This window comes from Alexandromys fortis, unplaced genomic scaffold (assembly GCF_014885135.2).
Source record: "Alexandromys fortis isolate MF-2015 unplaced genomic scaffold, M_Fortis_MF-2015_v1.1 scaffold_5, whole genome shotgun sequence".
NCBI lineage: Eukaryota > Metazoa > Chordata > Mammalia > Rodentia > Cricetidae > Alexandromys > Alexandromys fortis.
This window is the reverse complement of record NW_026067924.1, coordinates 4233746-4256651: the sequence shown is the minus strand read 5'-3', so window position 1 is coordinate 4256651 and position 22906 is coordinate 4233746. Positions and strand designations below refer to the sequence as shown.

The following is a 22906-nucleotide window of genomic DNA, read 5'->3' as shown; positions in this document are numbered from 1 at the left end:
GCCACCACTGGGTAAATCGGAGTCACCTCCTTCCCTTGCTTCCTGCTCCCCAGGAACTATCCTCACTTGGGTGAGATCCTTAGCCTCCCTCCTCCTACCCCCATTATCTCACCCCTACTTTGGGGTCTCCTCTGGTCTCAGATCTCCCTACCCCAGCAGCTGCAGCTCATCTTCCTGAAGGTGACTGCTCAAACTTGCTAGGGCTCCACCTCCAGCTCCTATCCCTCCCCGTCTTGGGCACCCCACTGTACTCCTGGAACTGGGTCCTCAGTGACTGCCTGTGGCCCTGCTCTGAACACAACTGCTGGCTTTCCTGACGGTAGCTGGCTCACAAGCGCCCCCCTCTGGTAACTGTTGAGCTGTAGGCTCTCTAAGCCAGCTCTCTGCACACAGGCTTGTCACAGCCTCCTGCCACCTGCTCACACAATTCTCTCATCCTTTCCCAGTCTCTGCAGGGCGTGGGTCTCTGGAGGAAACAGTTGGAAGGGTTTTTGTTTGTTCTCCCTGGCACCCCATGGCAGTACCTAGAATGTGTCTGAAACTTGCTAAATGCAGAACTAAATGTCTAAAACCGAAGATCCTTTGGGGTTGGAGAAATGGCTCAGTGGTTAAGAGCTGCTCTTGCAGAGGACCCAAGTTTGGTTATCAGCACCCATATTAAGCAGCTCAGAGCGGCCTGTGGTTCCTGTCTAGAGGTCAGATGCCTCTGGCAGGCACCTGCACGTACACACTCCCATCTATGAACTGAATTAAAGTGATAAAAATAAATCTTAAAGCCCAGGAGCCTTGAATGAGTAAGGGCAGAGGCTGCCCAAACACACATGAAATAGTCTGTGATCTGCTGACCAAGCCCCTGTGCTGCCCTTCCTGCCGCAGATCTCCCAGGAGCCTCTGCTTCAGGGTCAGAGTAAAATGACGGCAGTCAGTTCTGGAGTAAACAGAATGGGGCCAGGGTTGCAGGAAAGGCTTCACATATACTGTCCCCAAGAAACTAGGGCAAAAAGGCAAACTCTGGAGGGATTTTCTCACATATTATAGCTCAGGTTTTTCAAGGGAAGCCTCTGCTGACCTTGGCCATGCACAGCATGTAATAGTAGACAAGAAATCATTCTGCACTGAGAAGTCTCTGAAGACGGGCAGAACCATCTCCCTCCATCCTGACAGACACCCACCTTGTCAGCTGTGGGTTCAGCAGCCAGCTCTGGGGCCTCTGAGGGCTCGATGGTCTCTGGGGCCACCTCTGGACCCTGCAGTTGTGACTCCACATAGTCTCTCAGTGACTCCAAGTCCCGCTTCCCCTTGTACTGGTCCACCTGTCCAAGACACGGGCCACAGCGATGCTGTCGGCGTTCTCAGTCACATGCCCACCCACCCCATTGGTCCAGCTGGGCACTGCCAGGGCTCTCAGCTCCAGCTGTGTCTCTTGTGGATCTGCCTGCTCCCATTCAGACAGGAAATGCACCCACTCCCTACCCCTGCACACACAAGCTGTACATCCTCAGAGTTTAAAGTAGAGACTGGCCATCTATCTATCCATCCATCCCATTTCCCTGAGAATTCTGAGACGCTGACCATGGGCAAGGCATGGAAGGGGCAGAGGACAGAATCCCACCCCACTGAGAGCTAGCAGTAATGCCGTTCCAAAGCCTGGAAGGTCTGTTCATCCCAGAGCACAAGCGTCCTGCACAGGTGTCATAGCCAATAAAAACCCAAGCTACCAAAAATCCCTCAGAGCAGTTTGACAAACGTCAGCTTTCCTGTTCACTAGGTCTTATCAGTTAGGGAGCACACATCACACTCCACTGTGCACATTTCCTAACCCTGTGACCGCAGCACCTCGGCCGCACTGGCGAGTGCAATGGTTACCCCATCCACACAGGAGGTGAAGGCGCACCTTCTTGCCATCTCGGAACCACAGCAGAGTGGGATAGCCTCGAACCTGGTTTTCTGAGCAGAGCCCATAGTGCTGTGTGCAGTCAACCTGTGAACAAAGAACACAGCACCAGTTAGTGTCTTCAGAGCCTAGGAAAAGGCATTATCAGAATTTATACTTTACAAAAACAAACAAAAAAAAGGTTTGAATCCAGATTCCACAGCATCTGTGGCAGTCTGTTGCAAGTTAGAAAGACTTTGCCTAGAAGCCGTGCACACCACCACCCACGCTAATGGCACATGCTGACAAGACTGTCTTAAGACACAGGATTCATTTGAATTCCACTAAAAATGGCAGGTTTAGGAAGCCTCGCCTGACACCTGGGAAGGGCGTGGCGTGAGCCAGGCAGCTGTGAGGGAGATGCTCACCCGGGCAGTTCCCAATGCCATGGAAGCTTACTGTCCCTTGTAGCTCTACCATTTCAGATCAAGACAGGGGACACAGTTCAGTGACGTGCATGGGCCCCTGTGCATGTACCCCCAGAAGTGGGAGCAAGCAGTTCACGTTTAATAAGAACATCTGCTAAGTGTAGCACTATAACTTGTCCCAGTAAGAATTACAGGAGCCATTTATTTTGGTGGGGACTGAACCCAGGTCCCTGTGTATATGAGGCAAGCACTCTACTGCTGAGCTACCTCCCCTGCCCTTGTTAAAATATTTTTATTTTGAGATACAGTCAGTAAATTGCTACAGCTGGCTTTGAATTTGTGACCCTCCTGCCTCAGACTCCAGAATAGCTGGGGTTAGAGACCTGTCCCATCAGGCCTGGCTCAGATTACTACATGTAAATCAAGATTCTGCTTGCCTGATATTTTTAACAAACATTTTAAAAATTTGTATCAGCATTAAAATTAGCCAAGCAGAACTAAGCCGTTTTTTAGTATGTCAATAAAGGGTTTAAACTATGTTAAGCTGTCAGGCTGCTGTGAGAGCCGTTAAGGTGTTAAAATGAAGTCCAGGAAGCTTTAAGCTGGGTCTGTGAGGGGCACAAGCACGCTCCAGGGTCCTGTCTAAAGTAGCTCCAAGTGCCCGGCCATGACGGCCCCTCACAGCCTGAGGCTGCTCATGCCTGCTTCTGCTCCAGCCTGGGTAAATCACCTCCCATAAAAACTCGCAAAATAATCTGAAGTAAGAATACAAAGACTGGAACAAGACAGAATGCACGGGGATGCACTTAGGTCCACACACTCTTCAATGACAGAAAGAAGCACAGCATGGCAAGCACAGGAGAAAACCCACACCCTGCACACTGAGAATTACAATTTCCTCAGCATCGCCCCGCCCCAGGGGCCATGCTACGTAGCAAATTCTCATCTTCATGACTACATGATTCGCCTTGTTTCCCTTCTGCAAAGTGGCAACTGAGGAGAGACATTTCAACCAAGGCCAGCCTACCAGGTCTACCCAACCCACCCTGAGGTTCTGCCTCTGACTCTCATAACCAGATAAGTAGCTCTGTTTCTGTATGCAAAGTGACAGAGTGGAAAAGGGAGATTTTCTCTAGAGGCTTTCCATAAAGAGTGAGTGTCTGGTGAGTGTCAGAAAAATCAATGAGATTAAAAGCACGCAGTAGTCCAGGAGCTGCTCTGGATAGTTCCAGAAGACCTGGAAACACAGGAGCTGTTACACATTACTTCTGGCTTCTCTGTATGAATGGTGGACAGTAGTGCAAAGCAGGGCTCGCCATGAGAAGCTCTGCCCCGAGCCTGTGTGAGTGCAGAACCCAGGACCCTTTAGGAGAGCCATTGGCTGAGCTCCACGGACATCCCGTGCACATTCTACAAGGCTCTGCCCCATATCTTTGCATAGCTCCAGGGCTGCCAACTCAGAATTGGCCATCCCTTCAGAATAAATCGGCCAAGGCCATAATTTATCTCCAGGCTGTGGAAAAGCCAGCAGACTCCAAAAACCAGGCTGCCATCTGTGAGGGTGAAATGAATTGTCAAGTGGCACACTAACTGCAATTAATAAATCAAGTTTTCGACTTTGCACACGGAATGAGTAACGGGCCACTCTGCTAATTAATCCAGCCCAAAGCGGACTGTTTCCAGTTTAACAAGGGCTTGCACTTACCTTGCCAATCTTGACAGTTTCGGAATGTTCAAGGCCCAGAGCCAGCTGCTCCCAGGTTGGAGCCAGAGCTTTGCAGTGACCACACCACGGAGCGAAGAACTTGATAAAGTGGTCACCTATAGGGAAGGCCAAGGCAGAGAGGAGGGGAAAGAAGCACTGGGGTTTACGTCACAAGAGACCAGATGCTGACCTGAAGAATACAGCTCTGTTCCTCTTGCCCACAGATCTCATGTCCTTCTGGTAAAAAGGGACTCACCACCATGTATGTTTATATCTGAGATCAAAACAGTAACTCACAATCAAATCTGTCCTCTCTGAAGGGTTATAGAGAACCAACTTACACTGCGAAAACTGGCAAAAAGGGAAAGAACTGTGCATTTTCCCTGCCTCTTTTACTACCCTAACTACAAGTGAGGAGGCCAGCACGGACACATCTGATGGGGGAGGGACCAGACAGTGGCTCCAATCACAGAAACAGACATCATAGTCACAGGCAGCCATATAGCCTTCCAGCATCCCAAAAGTGTATAAGGGAAAAACAAACCAAGGAAGTGTGTTAATCCACAGCAGAGTCCAGATTGGGGAGTTCTGCAGACCCGCAAACCATGTGCTCAGTAAACACAGACATGCTGGAGAGCATGCAGATCAGCAGGGCCTTATAGATACTCTCAGCCTTCAATGAGGCTAAGTAAAAGCCAAAAGAAGGGGAAAAAAGAAAGCTCTTAAGATCCATAAAATCTAACAAACTTGGGGGAAAAAAAGAAAACCATTAAGCTGAGCCATGACAAGTCAGATGACTAAAGCCTGGTGTTTAGTAATACACACCTGAGCTATGAGGCCATGGGCCCACACAAGTGCCACGGGAGAGAGGATGGCAGAGAGCCCTGGAAGGGGGTGGTGCACAGTGGGCTGCGGTTTTTTGATCTGGACAGTGGTCATGGAAAAACTCTTAAAATTCATTAAGCCCTACTTTTGCTTTTTGTGCTTATATATTTTACCAAAAAAAAAAAAAAAAAAGGTTTAAAAAAACCCACAAAACCAAGTCCTCACAACATTATTTTCTGGACACTGGGGACTTTTATCTGTCTGTTCTGCTTTACACAGGCTGACAGCACCCCCAAATCAGGAGAGAGCCCCCAGTGGACAGGAGGCAGTGTGGTGGTGACCTGAGCACTGGTGGTGGCTGAGGTCTTCTTGCTATGACAATAAAGCATTCAGGAAACACGGAATCACTTATTTGAAATTATGAGTGACTTATCTTCAAGGCTAATCCTTGCAGACAAGTGGAGTACGAACCCTGGGCAGCAGGGTGGAGACGGAATCCCTAGAAGCCAAGCCGCTCTGATGGGAAGCCAGCAAGGGCAGGAGCCTTAGTGAGCCCTGGAACAATAGTACCATGTGGGGTCTGCAGGGTGTGTCCTGCAGGAGACACTGGGGCAGGGCGGGGCGGGGCGGGGCGGGGGAGACTGTCTATGACATTTGGATGTACATTCTAACAGAACCCAAGTTAGTTTGACTTCCCAGTAGGGAAACTCCCAAGGTCCCGGGGCTGGAGAGCTAGTACAGATTACAGACCTCATTCTAGTGGTAAGGAAAGCCACCATGAAACTATTTCAGTAATACAGGTGTTGAGGGGGCGGTCTGACTCCCAGCAGGCAGGCTTCAGGGCAGGTACAGTCCTACGTTCTTTTCCACAGTGTGCACAAGCCAGTCTTCCAGGGGGTTCTCCCCATGGCAGCACTTGATAATGGAGCCAGCAAGGAAGCTTTGTTAGCAAGTCTAGTCACACGTGCTTGGGCCAACTTCTGAAACATGCTCGTGCACTAACAAAGGGAGGCTTGTGCTTCATTCATAGTGGAGAGTGTAGGAAGTCATTTAGGAGACTGCTTCCAAAAAGGGAGTATAAAGAACACCTAATTTGATTCATGGTTGAACAGTCCTATTACACTGTTTAAACAAAACATGTGCTTGTTTCAGCCTCCAGCCAGTAAACATATGACCACCATAACGAGGGCTTTCTTATCCCCGGGTGTTGTGTGCCCCCGGTGTGCTCACAGCTTCAGTGTTGTGTGCATACCCAGTGTGCTCACAGCTTCAGGGTGCTGTGTGTACCCGGTGAGCTCACAGCATTGGCAGGCAGGCCCACAAGGATGAAGGAGGAGGGGGTGCTATTTAAGAGCAGGCTTATTAAGCAACAGTCCACTGGTGCTGAAGAGACAGCAGGAGTTGCGACTCGATGTTGCTACGAGCGTTCAAATGGCAAGAGGAGAAGCCAGCACAGAGCCCCATGGTCACCAGTTCCATCCTTACCTTGAGAAACATGCAGCGCAAAGTTGTTGGCCGAGAGTTCATACAACCCCTGCTTCAGTTCAGGGGCTTTGGGAGGTTCCGCTTCAGGCTCTGGTGTCTAACAAGAAGCAGCAAAGCAATTATCTTTGGTTTTGTCCTTGAGGATGTAGCTGATGCAGGCAGGTGACCTGTCCCTGTCCAGAATAGTCCCCGTCTGTCTATCTCACAGCTATGCTGAACAAGGCCAGAGAGACAGGCAATCACCTCCACCAAGTACTCTGGGTGCATTAGCACCAAGCCCACCCTATAGGACTGAGGGTCTGGGGTAAATTTCCAATGTGCCGCTCTGAACAGGTAGGCGCTAAAGACACAAAGGTGGAAAAACAGCTAGAGGTGAAATCACAAGAGAGCAGGTCCTGGTGACCTTCACTTTGCACAGGGGGCAGGAAGAACAAGAAAGAGATGCTACCAAAGAGTGACAAAAAGCCAGTGATAGGAACCAAGAACCCGACAAGTCACGGGAAGGAGAAACGGAGAGACGTGGAAGGGATGGCCTTGTGAGCTAAACCTTAAGAAAGCAATTCACGTGACAGGTTTGGGACAGAAATGCAAAGAACTTTCTGCCAGCACAGCAGGTAGGTGACATCCCAAAAGCCCCCTTGAAACGATGAATAGAACCAAGCCCCAAATCTGCTACTTTCCCTGAGCATGCATGCCTGTGGCAGTTTAATTTGTAAATGAAGCAAAGGGGAGATTTAATAATAATGATAAAATAGAAATCACAACAAAATGCTAAAATAAAAACGACTTAAAACTTGTGAATTGGAGAGAGTCTTGAGCAACTCCGGCCTCCTTCCCATCACACCCAGGAGGAGCCTCCGCTGGTCCAAGTCATTTCATCATCATAACCACGACCATGAGGCTGAGATCCAGAAGCCACAGCCATGCCCAGAGCCACTGACACCAAGCCAGGCACCACAGGCAACAGAGGCCCAGGCGACCTCAACACACAGCATATGCCAGTGGAGACCAGAAGCCATCCCAATGAAGGTTTGGAGAACAGTCCAATGTAAGAAACAGGTATGTTTTCACCAACAGGAACATACAGCAGACTACCATAAAGAAGGAGCCGAGGAGTGCCTTCACAGTGTGGGAGACAGAGGGAGACTGTAGTTTGATGTTGCTGAAGGAGAAAAGAGACTGGGGGCAGCAAACGTTACAGGCCTTGGTTGAGTTCCAGTGCAAGGCAGACCATAACCTTCATAGACGCTATCTGCCTTGTAAGCGGTGCTCCACACAGTGATGATAATTCCCAGAACAGTGAGAATGGGGAGAGGAGGTCTGGAGAGACCACAACACTAACCCTGTCACATGCGAAAGTTCCCACCTTAGTGCGTGTGGGGAGTACACTGAACACACAGTAGTGACGGGGGACACTAACAATCAGGGTTCAGCATAACAAAGTACACCAGAGACACAGAATACACATGGGTTACAGACTACAATCCCTCAGGGCCCTCTGCACCAAAGGCAGCCTAGAGAAGATGACAGTGAAGAGGAGAAGGGACAGTAAGGAGATGAGATCAAAGTCAGCAGCCACCCCATTGTAACTGCCACTGCAAATTTATTTACTAATACAGATGCCCAGAGAACCCAACACAAAAAGATGCCAGAGACGAAAGCAGCTGTTCTGCCAGTGGAGAATTTATCTGCTCCAGAGGCTGAGCAGGGCAGGGCTAAGCAGATGGCTTACCATCTCCACCAGCATCCAGTCAGTCACCTAACAAGAATAAATGACTATACAGCTCTAGCAGTAAGAACGAACAAAGGAGGCTGGAGAGACGGCCCTGCAGTTGAGCTTCATCGTTCTTGCAGAAGACCAGAGTTTGGTTCCCAGCTCCCACCTGGCAGCTCACGGCCACCTATAACGCCAGCTCCGGGGGCTCCAACAGTCTCTTCTGACCTCCAAGGCAACTGCACTCATCTGCACACACCTCCACACACACATATGCACATACATGGTAAAACTATTTTCTAAGAAGAAATGAAGAGCAGGGCTGAAGACCCAATGCTTACTCTTCTGCCCCTTGACCACATACACGAGACCTCTCTGAGCTGCCTATGCAGCACGAGCATTTTAATATATTTACCTTCTGGTAAGGATAAACATTTGTAGAAAGGCTGCTTTTTCTCAATATCTTTAAATGCTTTTAAATTGCTTCATATCTCGTCAAGTTAAAAGTTTTCAAGAACTCGATTTTTAATTTAAATAAAAGTGTATGTCCTAGGTTGCTTTCTATTGTTATAACACCATGACCCAAAACTAACTTGGGGAGGAAAGGATTTGCTTTATAATTCCACATCATAGTGGGTCACTGAGAGAAGTCAGGGCAGGAGCAGAGGCCATGGTTGGTTGCTGCTTACTGGCTTGCTCCCCATGGCTTGCTCAACCTGCTTTCTTACAGAACCCAGGACACCTGCCCAGAGATGGCACTTAGTGCACTAGGCCCTCCTACATCAATCATTAACCAAGAAAATGTCCTATAGACCTGCCTACAGGCCAATCTTATGAAAGTAAAACTCTCTTCCTAGATTATCTCTAGCTGGTGTCAAGCTAATGAACATGACATTGTCTACATTACAAACTCAGCATGCCTAAAGCCAACCACGGATATTCCAAAATCTGAGCTTTTGAGCAGGCACCTGTAGTTCATTTTTTCATTCTTTGGGGCCAACCACCCAGCTCCCAAATAAATACATGGAGACTTATTCTTGGTTATGAATGCCCGGCCTTAGCTTGGCTTGTTTCTAGCCAGCTTTTCTAACTTAAATTATCCCATTTCTCTTTAACTATGCTTTCCCTCTGGGCTTTTTACCTTTATTTTATATGTCTTTCTTTCCTTCTTACTCTGTGGCTGGCCCCTGGCGACCTCCTCTTCTTCTCTTGAGCCTAGATTTCTCCTCCTATTCTCTCTGCCTGCCATCCCCACCTGTTTCTCTCTCCTGCCTAGCTATTGACCATTCAGCTCTTTATTAACCCAAACAGGTGTTTTAGGCAGGCAAAGTAACACAGCTTACAGAGTTAAACAAATGCAACACAAAGAATGCAGCACACCTCTGCATCATTAAACAAATGCTCCACAGCATAAACAAATGTAACACATCTTAAACTAATATTCCACAACAGGCACCACAATGGGGAACCCACACTGGCCTCATGTCCCAGACTGAAGTCAGAAAGTAGGCATACTGAAAACATTGTACAAAAATTACCTTTGGGACATACAGAAAAAGCACATATAACAAAACTAGAAACATTAATGAATTTCAGGTCTAGACTTGGGGCTCTCATCCCCAAGACATTTCATTACATATATGTGAATGAATCAAAATACAATCTTCCACTCCCACCCCCAGCACATGCTCACAGACACAAATAAACAAATACAATTTAAAAAAAAAAAAAGAAGGCTCTATAGAAAGACTGCCTATTTGGGACTGAGAATATGGCTCAGGGATAGGATACCTGGTTGAGTCAAGGCCCTGGGTCTAATTTACAGCACCTCAAAAAATGTGCATATTTAAACTTTTCAACAAGAAAGCATTCTTCCTGGTGATTGTCTGAGAGCCTCTACTGCTCAGAGACACTAAACATGAAGCTTAGGTGACTGGTTCTAGCCTGCAGCCATCTCTCTCCTACACTGAAGATGAAAACCCTCAAGACATCTGTGCTGAGCCCTCCCAGCCTGTACTTCCCAATTGGAGCCAGGCCTCCATGTACATCCATTCTGCCACCTGCCATCACATACAGGACACAGCATCCCATTAGTAGGCCTCTTTGTGCAAAGTTTATTTTAAAAGTTTTTTTTGAGACTATTACCTTCTCTTTAAAATTTTCTATGAACATAGTTGCTATGAACATAGTTGAGCACATGCCCTTGTGGTACGATTGAGCATCGTTTGGGTATATACCCAAAAGTGGTATTGCTGGGTCTTGAGGAAGGTTGTTTCCTAATTTTCTGAGAAATCGCCATATTGATATCCAAAGGGCACGTGTTCAACTATGTTCATAGCAGCATTGTTTGTCATAGCCAGAACCTGGAAACAATCTAAATGCCCCGCGACTGAAGAATGGATAAGGAAAATGTGGTACATTTACACAATGGAGTACTACACAGCAGAAAAAAATAATGACATCTTGAAATTTGCAGGCAAATGGATGGATCTAGAAAACATCATACTGAGTGAGGTAATCCTGCCCAGAAAGACAATTATCACATGTACTCACTCATAAGTGGCTTTTGGACAAAGTAAAAAACAAACAAACAAAAAAAAAGCCTACAATTCACAATCCCTGAGAACCTAGACAACAAAGAGGACTGTAAGAGAAACATACATGATCTAATTTACATAGGAGGTAGAAAAAGACAAGATCTCCTGAGTAAATTGGGAGCATGGGGACCATGGGAGAGAGCAGAAGGGGAGAGGAGCAGAGCAAAATGTATAGCTCAATAAAATCAATAAAAAAAAGAAAAGAAAAATTTAGGTAGTGTTGGATTTCACACTGCCAGGAATGTACGTCACTCAAGAATCTTGTTGACTGAATAAATGTGGTGGTTCAAGTGTTAAAAAAAAAAAAATCTTGCTTAATTCATACCCACCCCTCTGAAAAAAGAACTTTCATAGAGAAAACAATACTGTTTCAATCTACATGAAAACCCCACCTGCCCCTGCAGCTTTTCAGCATGACAAAGATGCAAATTCACCCACAAGCTTGTGGGTTCTGGTTACCTAAAATGAGGCCAGCTCCTCGATACTACGGACACAGTAATGGTGGTTTCAAATGTGAGGTATGGAAACACTAAAGGAAGCAGCGACTTTCTGATGAGCTGGGACATCCAGAGTGAAGAACACAGCTGCAGGGTCACACACCCTTGAAAGTGGCACCAATGTGAGGTGGAGCTCAACCCAGTGCTGGGACCACAGGCAGCCACAGTCAGTGCCCAGCTCCGACACAATACAGAGCCCTCAGTAACCTGTTCCCACTGCAGTTGTACTCAGAACTCCTGATGCCCTGACAGTTGTCGGAGACGGGAAACAATGCAATGCTAGCTACTTTTCCAGTCCCATGAACACGGCACCACAAGCCATCAAGTCCACCTACCCTCATGTAACCATCCACATACAGAAGGACCCTTAAAGGAACTGTGTAGCATCATTATGATTTAGAGCAAAATGAAGGTTTCCATATCAGCCTTAGTAAATAACACTTACAGTGTTCTGATGGTGCCTACACACAGACAGAAGGAAAACACTTGAGCATTTACTAAGGGTTTTTAGTTTTACATTATTAGTAAAGCCAGTACAAGCCTGGAAAGCTGAGGATCAAGAAGCAAAGGAAAAGAGCCACACCACTATGGACAGACAGTAGAAGCAAGCCCAAGTGAGCCCCGGGAGCTGGAGACAGGAGAAAGCACTGGAGATTCAACAGGGCCTGGTCTTGCCTGTCTCACGGTGGTCAAAGGCAGCCCCTGGTACAGATGCATGGGTGCTCACTGCACTCATGTGGAAGCGACACAGTGCCTATGTTACACAGCAAAAGTGTGTGTCTGTGCCCTGAATATTGACCAGTGACAGCTCTGGATGGATGAAAGGGATCAGGAGGGAGATGAGGCTGGCAAAACAGTGAAAATGGCACTTTCGTACATGTTTGAATATCTTCCTATGAAGAACTGTGTTCAGGTTATTTATCAGTCAGTTCTGAGACAGGTGCTTAGCTGAACAGGAACCTGGAGACGGCAAGAGGCTCCCCTCCAGCCTGGCAGTCCTGCCTTGCCCTAAATGGGATAAGAAAACTGAAAAGTAAGCCCATAAATCGGAGGCAACACCACCATTTGCCAAGGACGGTCACCACGCAGCAGGCTGCTATACACTAACGATATTTGTAGCTTAAATGAAATAATTCCGGAAAGCATGAAGGCAGATAAATGTTATGGACGGCCTCCATGACAAAGCCATTTGAAACAGCCTCCAAGGGCTGTGAGCTGGCTTGCCCCAGCTGCCATCTAAACAACTCAGCATGGAGTAAAACACCTATTATAGCTTACTAAACATCGAACACTCATATAAAAAATTCATAGAACTCCAAGACAATCATGGCAAACTACTTAAAGGAAAAAGTAGACAAATGAAAGATAAAGTTATTGAGCTACAAAAGGAGCAATCAGAAACAAAAGCAGAGACATTCAGTATGGTGGCACACAGCAATAATCCCAGCTCTAGGGAGGTGGGGAAGTGGGGGAGGACCTGAGTTCAAGGCCAGCCTGGGCTACACACGGAGAAACACAGTGAAGTACACAAGAGTCACTTGACGACTTTAGATAGAAACGAAAGACTGTTAGGAAGAATCTAATCCCCAAGGTTCTTGCCCAAGGAAACCAAGAATAGTTCAGGGGATCAGTATGGTGAACTGCCTGTTCCCAACAGTGGGTCAGAAATCTGCAGCTGTCCTGACAACAGGAAGCTCCCCACAGTCCAGTGAACATGCTGTGGAAATTCCACCATTTAAGAACAATGATTCCCATTTACTCAGTATCTTGTACTTAAGGAGAACATGCTCGGGTGCTGTGAGCTCCTCTAAGCAAATTTAGACTCATTCAGTCAACCAGAAGCAGCACAGGGAGAGATCTATTTACAACTTCAAAAAGAATTGTAAGCTTTCACCTCGCCTGGCCTCTGGGCTGTAAAAGGAGGGAGGAGGGGACACTTACAGGTGGCTCTTCATTCAGCGTCTGCAGCATCCAGTTTTCTAGTGTTTCGAAGTCTCTAGGACCCTGGTACTTCACCGCTTCTTGGCCAGGCTTGAAAAACTTCAGGCTGAAAGAACAACAACAGATTAGGGAGAGCAGAAGTGTACAAGTTTAAAGCTGCACTGGGTTAAGAGCAACCCATGCAGGGAAACAGCAATGGATCTGCCAGGGGCTGCAGCCAGTACCCATCTGCCACTCAGATAGGACTTCAAAGGGAATCAAAACCGATGTTACAGGAGTTGTCCCAAGCTCCTAAACTTTCACACATTTCCGATGTTCTTCAAGGGAAATACAACTGGGGTGAAAACTTGCAGATGCACGCTGTGAGTTAAACCTGCCCTCAGTACTTCTGCCAGGCTTCACTCTGGTAGCACCCCGCATACTTCCTGGCCTCCTTGTTGCTCCCGCTGCCTGCAGGCCTCGCTTAGGCTTGCCGTAGACAAAACAATTTTGCAGTAGGTGTGTTTGCAGAGCACCGTGGCAGACGGAATCCCAGTCCCTGAGGGATCCCAACTATCAGGACCCTCTAGCTGCTGCAGTCTATCTGCTCACCCCCCCCCCACACACACACATTCACTCCAGCCCCAGAGCTCCGCTTGCATCCCCTGCATCCCTGCAGAACAAAAATCTTTTCTATTCACTGGCCTCTGCAGAATCTGCAGCGATGAGGGAACAGTTCCTCTGATGGTGAGCATAAGACATCACCAGAGGATGAATGTCACACATGCTGGTCTTGGATCACTCCTGTCATAACATGCCTTAGAAGTTGTCAAGACTGTATTAAACTTGTGGCTCCTGTCAGAAGGAAAAATGCAGACAAGGGCTAGGAGCCCTCTAACACCTCCCGGAAATGATTTGGGTTTTGTGAGGTAATACACAATGTTCAGAAACAGATTTTTAAGATAGGATGTGTACAACTCAGGTATATAGGTGGAATGTCACAGGCAGCCCATAAAGCACAAAAATTCATTTCTTAGTTCTGGAGACTAAAGTCATAAAGTAATTTCATAAATTCATAAAGTAATATATTTAATGTCTACAGTGGCTTTCTGGTTCCCTAATGGCACCTTCTCCTTGTGTCCTCATGTGGCAGGAAAGCCAAGAGAGCTTCCGGAGCCCCTGTAATAGCATGTACCTCCAGTACCAACACAGTGGGGTTAGAATGTCAGCATGTTTTCCCAGACACAAACATTAACAGACAGGTAAGTTCCCTTTAAATGAAGTTCCACGGCTACACAAGGAAACCAAACTACATGGTGGAGTTTGGCAAAGGGTGAGACAGGAAGATAGCAAGTCTGAGGCAAGCCTAGGATACACAGTAGAGCCCTGTCTAGAGAAGAACTGAGGAGTGCTTGCTTAGCACACACAAGACGCTAGGCTCCCTCTCCAACATCATGAAATGAAGGGAAAAACAGTCCACTGGCTATATCTGGCAGCTAGAAGGACAGAATGGCCTTATGGAGAACATTTGAGCAGATGTCCAGCGTCCTTAGGCTCCCAGAGACAATTCTCTTAAGCTTACAGTAGGTTTACATCCTCACAAGCACATCCTAAGTTAAAACAACAGTAAGCCGGACCACTTAAAAAAACATCCTACCCAGCCTAACTCAGGCACACACAGGAGCCTCAGGTGGGTAGTCACTGGACACCAGAACAATATTTAATGTCTACTGTAATTTACTGTGCTGAAAGCGGTGGGTGGAATGGCTGTATGGGGCTGCTTCTTCTGCCCCATCACGAAGGTGAAGGATCGCAGGTCCAACTATCTTTAAATGTGGGACCATCTACACAAGGAAAAGCTGAGGTCTGATAAGTAGATTTAGGCACTATACTGTGCCTCCAATAAAGAACATATGAAAGCTAGGCATAGAGGCACACACTCAACATCCCAGCACTTTGGGGCCCGAGGCAGGTGAAGCTTATGCACAAGGCCTAGAAACTGAGTTCCAGATCATCTTGGAAACATAGTGAAAATCTATCTGAAAGAAAACCACCCAGCAACAAAACCAAAGTCTAAGCAGGCTAAAAGTACATTGTCATAATCAGAAAGGAAGCAAAAGCACTCGCAGGTATACCCGCCTGCCTCATTGCAACCACCTACGCAGCACTCTGCCTCCTGCGCCCTGTAAAAAACAAAACCAAACAAAAGTTTGTTCTTGGGCACTTCTGCAGGCCGCTGATCAACATGGGAATCCCTCTCAGACCACATTCACTACAGTCTCAGCTTATTTCCAATTTCTTTAACCACACACAAACACACACACACACACACACACACACGTCTGACTTACTCAGGGGGACTTGATTTCTAAATAAGTCAGGATACAAACTGCAAGGTGTTTTTAAATTTGTCAGTGGCACCCATGGGGTCCTGATGTTGCAGTACAGAACCCCGTTAAGCCTCTGCAGTGGTTGGTTTTGTCAACATGACACAATCTACAATCATTAGGGAAGGGAGTCTTGGTGAGGGATTGTCAGAGTTTAACCAGTGGGCACGTCTGAGGGGTTGTCTTGATTACACTGATAAAACATGCTCACTATGGGTGGCTCCATTCCCTAAGCCAAGGATCTTGAACTACTGAGTAACTGGCTGAGCAGGATCATGCATGCGTTCATTCTTCCTCTTCTCACTGTGGATGTGACGAGATTTCCCCTCTACTCAACGTGGATGTCACTAGCTGCTTCAACTTCTTTCCACCTTGATTTCCCCACAAAGACAGTCTGTAACCTGGCACTCAGAGCTATAATAAACATTCTCCTCTCATCTGCTTTAGTCAGCGTATTCTATCACAGCAACAGTTAAGACGGCTTCCCCGTCAGTAACACCCATCCTTCTCGCCCACTGTGATTCCAGTTTCAGCCTCCCCATGGCATGTTTTGTATGGCAGGCAGTGTAGAGAGGAAAGGGGCACAGTCAACCCATTTCATATCGTCCCAGCACCCTAGAAGTACTAGACTCTCGCCAGGTGAGTATTTACTTCCCCTGCTACTTATCAACAGCTTCTCTAGAATGCTTAAGGAAACCAAACAGGAGTTCATTCATTCATTCACTTGTTCATTAATTCAGATCAGTGATGGAGTCTATGGCCTTGAGCTTTACCAGCTGAGCTACATACCCAGTCCCACAATTCACTTTAAATCTGTGCACTGCACAGCAGTGAGTGAATGCTGTTTACAAGGTACACACACCAGGATCTTTTTCTCTCCAAGATCTGACTTGATACAGGTCTGAATGTGGTGCTTATCAGTAAGCAATCGCTAACACCCAGAAGGTCCAGAGTCCTTTATGGAAAGGCTAAATCTCAAATGTAGAACTCCACTGAAGCCCTGTGCTTATGGAAAGCAAGGCAGAGGCCACTGTTGTCACCCTTAGACTCAGAGGTCAAGAGACGTAGCCAGTGCTGCACAGCTATGGATGGCAGACCTGGGATTCCACTGTGGCCTCCACTCTCCCTTGCTGCCTCTAAGGATCAGAGACTTCAGATTTCATACTTAACTCCAGGTCCTATGGATTAGTCAATTAAATTATGTATTACATAGACTTGACTTGGTACCCCAACTGTAACGAATACTTAAAAGTCGAAGTTATTAAGAGTTCCGCTACAGGAGGAAGGGCATAACCCCTTGGTAAACTACTCTTCCACCTCTCCACAGGCCACAGGGCCTGAAAGGGGAGGCTGCTATCTATGAGATCCTGCATCAGCACCACAATGGCTATTTCTGGAAGACTCCACCAGACACGGTGCCTGGTCATGAGCCCATGTCCTCCCTCAGGAGAGAGAGACAGGGATGGAAAGTTCAGTCACCCCAAAGCAGATGCGGTAGAAACAATTTCCACGACCTCTTGGCTGGAGTCCCTAAGACTCACCCACAGTGTGATTTAATTTGATTGTCCCCACCCAAATCCATGAAAATTAGTTCCCATTGTGAGATTCCAAGAAGTGGGACAAGGTAGGATCTTTATGAAGTAATTTGGATTAGATAAGATCATATTTGCAAGGCCATGACTCCATTAGTGATTTCATATGAAGAGACCCAAATAAGCAAGCTTTCTTTCACGCTATATGATGTCTCGAGCCACCCTGGGACTCTGCTGAGTAAGAAGGCCTTCATCACACGAAGCCTATCAATCTTGACCCTCCAAACCTGGAGACTCAATACAGCTTTTCTCCTGTGTAAATTATCCATTCCACAATGCAATTATAGCAACAAAAGAGGACCAAGACATCCTCTTTTCTTTAAGAAGTCAGTTTGTTGGCCAACTTTCTTTTGCTTTCTAACAAGGAGCAGGGATCATCAGCTTAGAAAGAGAAATAGTGTATTTTGACTCCCTGGTTTAGAGGACTGGCTTTGGTCTGTACCCACACAGAACCTAACAGACCCTCTCCTCACAACAGACATGAAACAAGCAAACAAAAAAACTAAAGAAAACACAGAGAGGGCTGAGATCACAATATCCCCTTCAAGGATTGTCGTGAACCACCAGCCCCCACGTCCTAAAGGTTCTCTATGCTCCCCACAGCACCACAGTCTACTGGGGAGCCTAACACCTGGGTTTCCGGAGGACATCCATCCAGAGTGCAGCAGCCAGTCATCATTTGTTCACCCCATCATGCACACGCCCATCAAGGGAGCAACTGGCTGCTGAGACGCTTATTGCACTCTGGCTTGTCACAACCCAACCCCCCCAACAGAAAGAGACCATATACTAGCTGCAGAGGATGTAAAGATCTTAAATCAGTAAGAAAAAGAAGAACGGCAGTGGTGGTAAGAGTTCAAATCAAAAGGGATGAAGTCTGAACGGGCTGTGTTAAACTAAGTGGAACATCACCCAGGGCTGGATCTCAGGCAACTGGACCCCACCATTGCCCTGCAAATGCTCACTATCTCAGAAACGGGAAAAACTAACAAAGATTAAGGCTTTCCCCATGCAAAATGCAAAAGGCGTCTACAATAAACAGTGCTCAATATAATCTTGTCCTAATAGCAGGGACCTGCTTACACTCAGCGGGGCAGAGCTATGAAGGAAGTTAGCACAGGTTCAGCTTGGGCATTCCTCGGTCACAGACAACAGAGACACACATGTGGAAACCCCAGCACAGAGATACACTCATCCTCCTTCTTCCTACTTACGTGGGGTATCCTCGCACACCCTGGGCGGAGCACACGTCAGAGCTGGCCGTGCAGTCCACTTTAGCCACGTAGACCTTGGCATCCTCCATGCTGTTGTACTTGTCTCCCAGGTCATTCCAAGTTGGCTGCAGTCGCTGGCAGTGTCCACACCTACAGTGAGGTCAGGGGAAGAGCACATTTGAGCGCCAGGTCCCAGGCGTCCAGGTTACTACCTCAGCCTTCTCCACATCAACTCCCCACCCTTGCTTTTCTCAAAATGCAGCAGATGGATAGCTCACAATGACAACATTCTCCACATTCATCAAATTTTGCAGACTCCTGTCCTAACATGCTTTTTTGACCTCTATGTCCAGATACCACCTCCTTGACTTCCAGCCAGCCTACGGGTACAATTGCACTATTTCAGTTTCCTGAAACTTATAAACTTGCTGTGCCCCTGGAACTCAAGGCATACATGCACCCTACCAAGAATTTCACTAAACTCCACCTGGACGATTTCTGTTTGCCTTCAGATCTAGCTTATGTATCATTTCCTCCAAGAAGTCTTCTTGTCTTTCAGGCTACTTTGTATCCACTCTCTTCTCTTTCTCCTTTTCTGGAAGTCTCTCTTGCTCTCCCAAGTGGCTTATCACCCTTCTTCTGTAAACTCCGTTATTTACAAAGACAGCCCTCTTCTATTACATAACCAAATGTACACAAATGCAAGGAGATCTCAAAATTAATCAGCTCTGCACCTTCTCCAGCCAGAACCCTTAAAATATATATAATTTATCTAGACAGGTCTTGGGTAACCAAGGCTGCCTTTGAGTGTTCTATGTAGCTGAGGATAAGTCTGAACTTCTGCCTTTCTGACCATCACCTTCCAAGTGTTGGGACTGTAAGTGTGCACAGCCACGCTCAGCCTAATGTGGTGCTGGAGATCAATCGAGGGCTTTGTGCATGCTCGGCAAGCACTGTGCCTGAGCTACATCCCCAGCCCTCCAATCATTGGTAGAATCAAGTATCTGGTATTGACTGCATGAGTTTAGTTATCCGCTCATCTTCAAACCATCTATCTCTAATACCAGCAAGGCCCTGACTTGCCTCTCTTTGCACTGCACTACAGCATCAGCATCTTTCGTCACAGGACCTACAGGGCAGTGCTGATTACTGTCTTGCTCTCTAATCTGTATGCTGTACCACATGTGAGTTCTGAATGAGTACAATCACACAGCATTAAGGCACAGGGCTGGTTTATTCTCTCTTATCGAATAAATGAGTGATGTGTATTTATAACATCACTACTTGCTGTGCTGCTTTCTGTAAGGCTCCTTTAAAAAAAATGCTCACTCACAAAAAAGACAGGCACTGATAATTGGTATTGACTCAATAAAATCTGTGGTAAGCCTCTTTTTTGACAGAAGACCTGACCTCCAAAACAAACATCTTAAGGTAGTCCTGAGAAGTCAGCTTCAAGCTAATGTGTCTTCCCAGCAGGACTTTCTTGGGATGCTAAAACAAATCCCTGTTTTATAAAGGCCCAAATAAAATAGGGCTGGAGAGAGCTCAGTAGTTAAGAGAGCACTTGTTACTCTTTCAGATGACCCAGCACCCACACCAGGCAGGTCCCAACTGTCTGTAGCTCTGGTTCCATGGAATCTGACACCCTCTTCGGGCTCATCGGGGGATGCACACATATGGCACACAAACCCATAGAGATATACACATGCACAGAAATAAAAATAAAACATATAAGCAATAAAACCCTAAAACCAGCATCATTCCCTTTTTCTGGAAGATTGTCAGTATTCTTTTTATGTATCTGGTATAAGTGCCAAGAAAGCCAGCACAGTCCTGTCCAGATACTTGGTGTGCAAAGTGCTTGGCAACTCCAGCAGAATGAATGGTGTGAAAATCCACACACAATATAACTGTATTGCAGGATTTAACTTCTGTGAATTCAGCAAAGTTAGTTCAGCAAGGTGTGGGTTGGGGAAGAAAGGACAGTAAGAAAGAAAGGGGGGGGGAGTTAAGATCCAAGGACTCCTTAAGTGTGTACACAATCAGGCACATGGACTTTTGCTCCCCAGCTGGCCCACATTCCTGTTTGCTCCTCATGGCATCTGGGGCTTAATCAAAGAAAGCTGGCTTGGTTCTCATGGTGGAGCAGAGCCCAGTTACGAGATGCTGCTGGGTGACTAGAGGGTGACTGCCTTCAGGTGGCCACAAGGACCGTCAAGGGCAGTTCAGACATTACAGGAATCTGATTGCCTCGTCTTACAATTGGACCCATCCTCTGCATCCTTGAAAAGGTTCTTATGACGATACAAGATTAAAAACGAGGGTATTTAGTTCCCTGCACCCCAAATTAAACTGACCACCTGGGGCCGTCACCAAGCAGGCACACCCTTCTGCACCCAGGAACAGTGATGAATTTACGGTCCTATCAAGCTGGCATTTCTGGTTCAGAGTCCTTGTGGTTACAGCACTACTGAGCCAGCCAGCTGCATTTAGAAGGTGGCCTGGGGCCAAGTCACAGCAAAGGCACCTAACCTTAATCTTGACCTTACTATCCCCAGGTTCAGTGTGACCCAAAAACTGGCACTATAGACACCGTGCTCTGATGCTGGCACAAAAATCAACAGCAGGACAATCCTGTGGCCACCAAGCTTAGAACAAACAGACACAGGTCAATGTTTTCGTTACACGGTGTCCTTGCCCCCAGTATCACACGTAGGCATCTAACATTCTAGGCACGCAACCTGAGAAGTGGGGCCGAGACCCAGTGTATTCTTTCTTGAGCTTCAAATCATTCTTAAAAGTCTAATTTTGACATCTTAGCACTCCATAGGCTGAAACAAAAAGATCATGAATTCAAGGTCAATGTAGATGGGACACAGAGAGGTCCTATCTCAACCTCCTTTCAAAACAAACGTCTAGCTTTCAAAGGCCACGGTGGGCACCTACTCATCTCTCACATTTTTAGCAGAGTAGCAAGAAGCAAACAACTAAAGGCTCACCTTGGGGAGCAGTGCGTACCTAAATACAACTAAAAAAAAGAATTTATGCAATACCTATTATGTGGACTGACAAAGACTAGCTGGTTATTTATTGGAAATATTCCAAAATTAAAACTCCACCAGCACTGCAGAGAGCCTAACTCTATCTGCACGTCGATTATGCTTATAAAACTAAACCTCGCAGATTCATTCCACTGAAATTGGCCCCAGTTAAGTCTTGCGGTGTCCTTAATTGGAGTCACTACTCTGAGAATACTCGTGCAGAGTAACTATTAACACCCACTGGCTGTTGCAGGCTACCAGTATTTTCTCTTTCATTGGAAGCTACAGATTCGAGTCAGCTGTTCTCGGAAAACAATGCATCCATTCGCGGATTCTTAATAGATAATGGCTGTGAGCCAGACTGACGCTTAGAAGTTAATGTAACCCTAAATGAGTTGAAATGCAAAAATAACCCACTACAGGGTTAAAAAAAAGAAAGTTTCTACCACTTTGGAGGCACAATCACTGAATAAGTCGCATTCCACAGATACACTGTTCTTAACCTCTTAGCCCCCTTTCCTTAAGGGGCCCCTACCGAGCAAGCGAGGGGAAAAGTACTTTGCTCAGCAATAAACAGTCAGCATATCCCCACACCTCAAGTGGCCTGCGCTCTGAACACTATCTGCTCTGGACCAGAGAAACTTGCTTCTCTGAGCATCTAGGCCCAGCAAGAAAGAACTGCTATGTCAAGAACAATTCCTGAGGTACAGTTCTCTGGAGAACGCAGCGGGGTGCACCAGGAAGCCCCAACCGGAGAATGGAAGCATGGAGGTGTAGGGCTTTTACATAAACTGTTCCACCTCACACTGTTCCTCCCAACTGACTGGGGCCCCAAATAAGCAAAGACGAGGAGGTGACAGAAGACAGCTTTGTCCACTCCAGCGTGTAGCGGGGATTCCAGAACCGGCACTACTCCGGGCTCCCAGGGGTCGGGAAACCCCAACTCCTCAACCTAGGTGATCTCTTCCCACCCTCGACACACAGAGTGGGAAGTCACATTTTGGGAGGGCCTTAGATTTTTCAACCCAACCCAATATTGAAGGGCCAGCAGCGAGGACCCTCCGGGCGAGGGCACGTGGTCGCCGGGCTCCCACCGCGTCCGGCCAGCACAGGAAGTTTGGGGAGCTGGGCAGGGGACTTGTGTGTGTACGTGTGTGCGCGCGCGCGAGCATGTATATGTGTGTGGGGGTGGGGGGCCTGGGCTCCAGCTGCGTGGCGGGGCCGAGAGGCCTTTCCGGGTCTCCCCCTCGGGGTCCGCCCTTCCTCGCGCTCCGCCCGGCGGCTAGCGCCACGTCAGCGGCGAGGCCCAGACGCAGCGGCCCACGCCCCTCGGATGGCCCGCGCGGCCCCGCGCCCTCCCCTGACCCCCGGTCCGGGCCCCGCCGGTCTGCGGGAGCTGCAGTTACCAGGGCGCGAAGAACATGACGAAGTGCGCGGTGCTCTGGATCCCGTGCGTGAACATGTCGGCCGTGTACAGGTGCTTGGCGTGCGGGTCCTGCTCGGCTTCGCCGTCCGCCGCCAGTTCCTGGGCCCGGGCGCCCTTACGCGAGCCTAGCAGCAGAAGGAGCGCGGCCAGGGCCGGCAGCCCGGCCAGCGGCGGGAGGAGGCGTCCTGGGCGCGGGGGCATC

At 47.6% G+C, this 22906-nt stretch overlaps 1 protein-coding gene and 1 long non-coding RNA gene across 2 annotated transcripts in view; one reads left to right on the top strand and one right to left on the bottom strand.

The window, feature by feature from the left end:
• Positions 1-22906, bottom strand: part of Txndc5 (thioredoxin domain containing 5) — a 27286-nt gene extending 4380 nt beyond the window's left edge. The window contains exons 1-7 of the mRNA XM_050142739.1: positions 22685-22906; positions 18238-18387; positions 13066-13171; positions 6317-6413; positions 4007-4122; positions 1895-1981; positions 1173-1313 (exon numbers count right to left, since the gene is read on the bottom strand). Of these exons, the coding sequence (XP_049998696.1) occupies positions 1173-1313; positions 1895-1981; positions 4007-4122; positions 6317-6413; positions 13066-13171; positions 18238-18387; positions 22685-22905 (918 nt within the window). The 5' untranslated portion in view covers position 22906. The remainder of the gene's footprint in view (positions 1-1172; positions 1314-1894; positions 1982-4006; positions 4123-6316; positions 6414-13065; positions 13172-18237; positions 18388-22684) is intronic.
• On the top strand, positions 6420-9593 carry LOC126501866 (uncharacterized). Its single transcript, XR_007591812.1, has 2 exons — positions 6420-7375; positions 7936-9593. It is a non-coding gene; the product is annotated as an uncharacterized lncRNA (long non-coding RNA).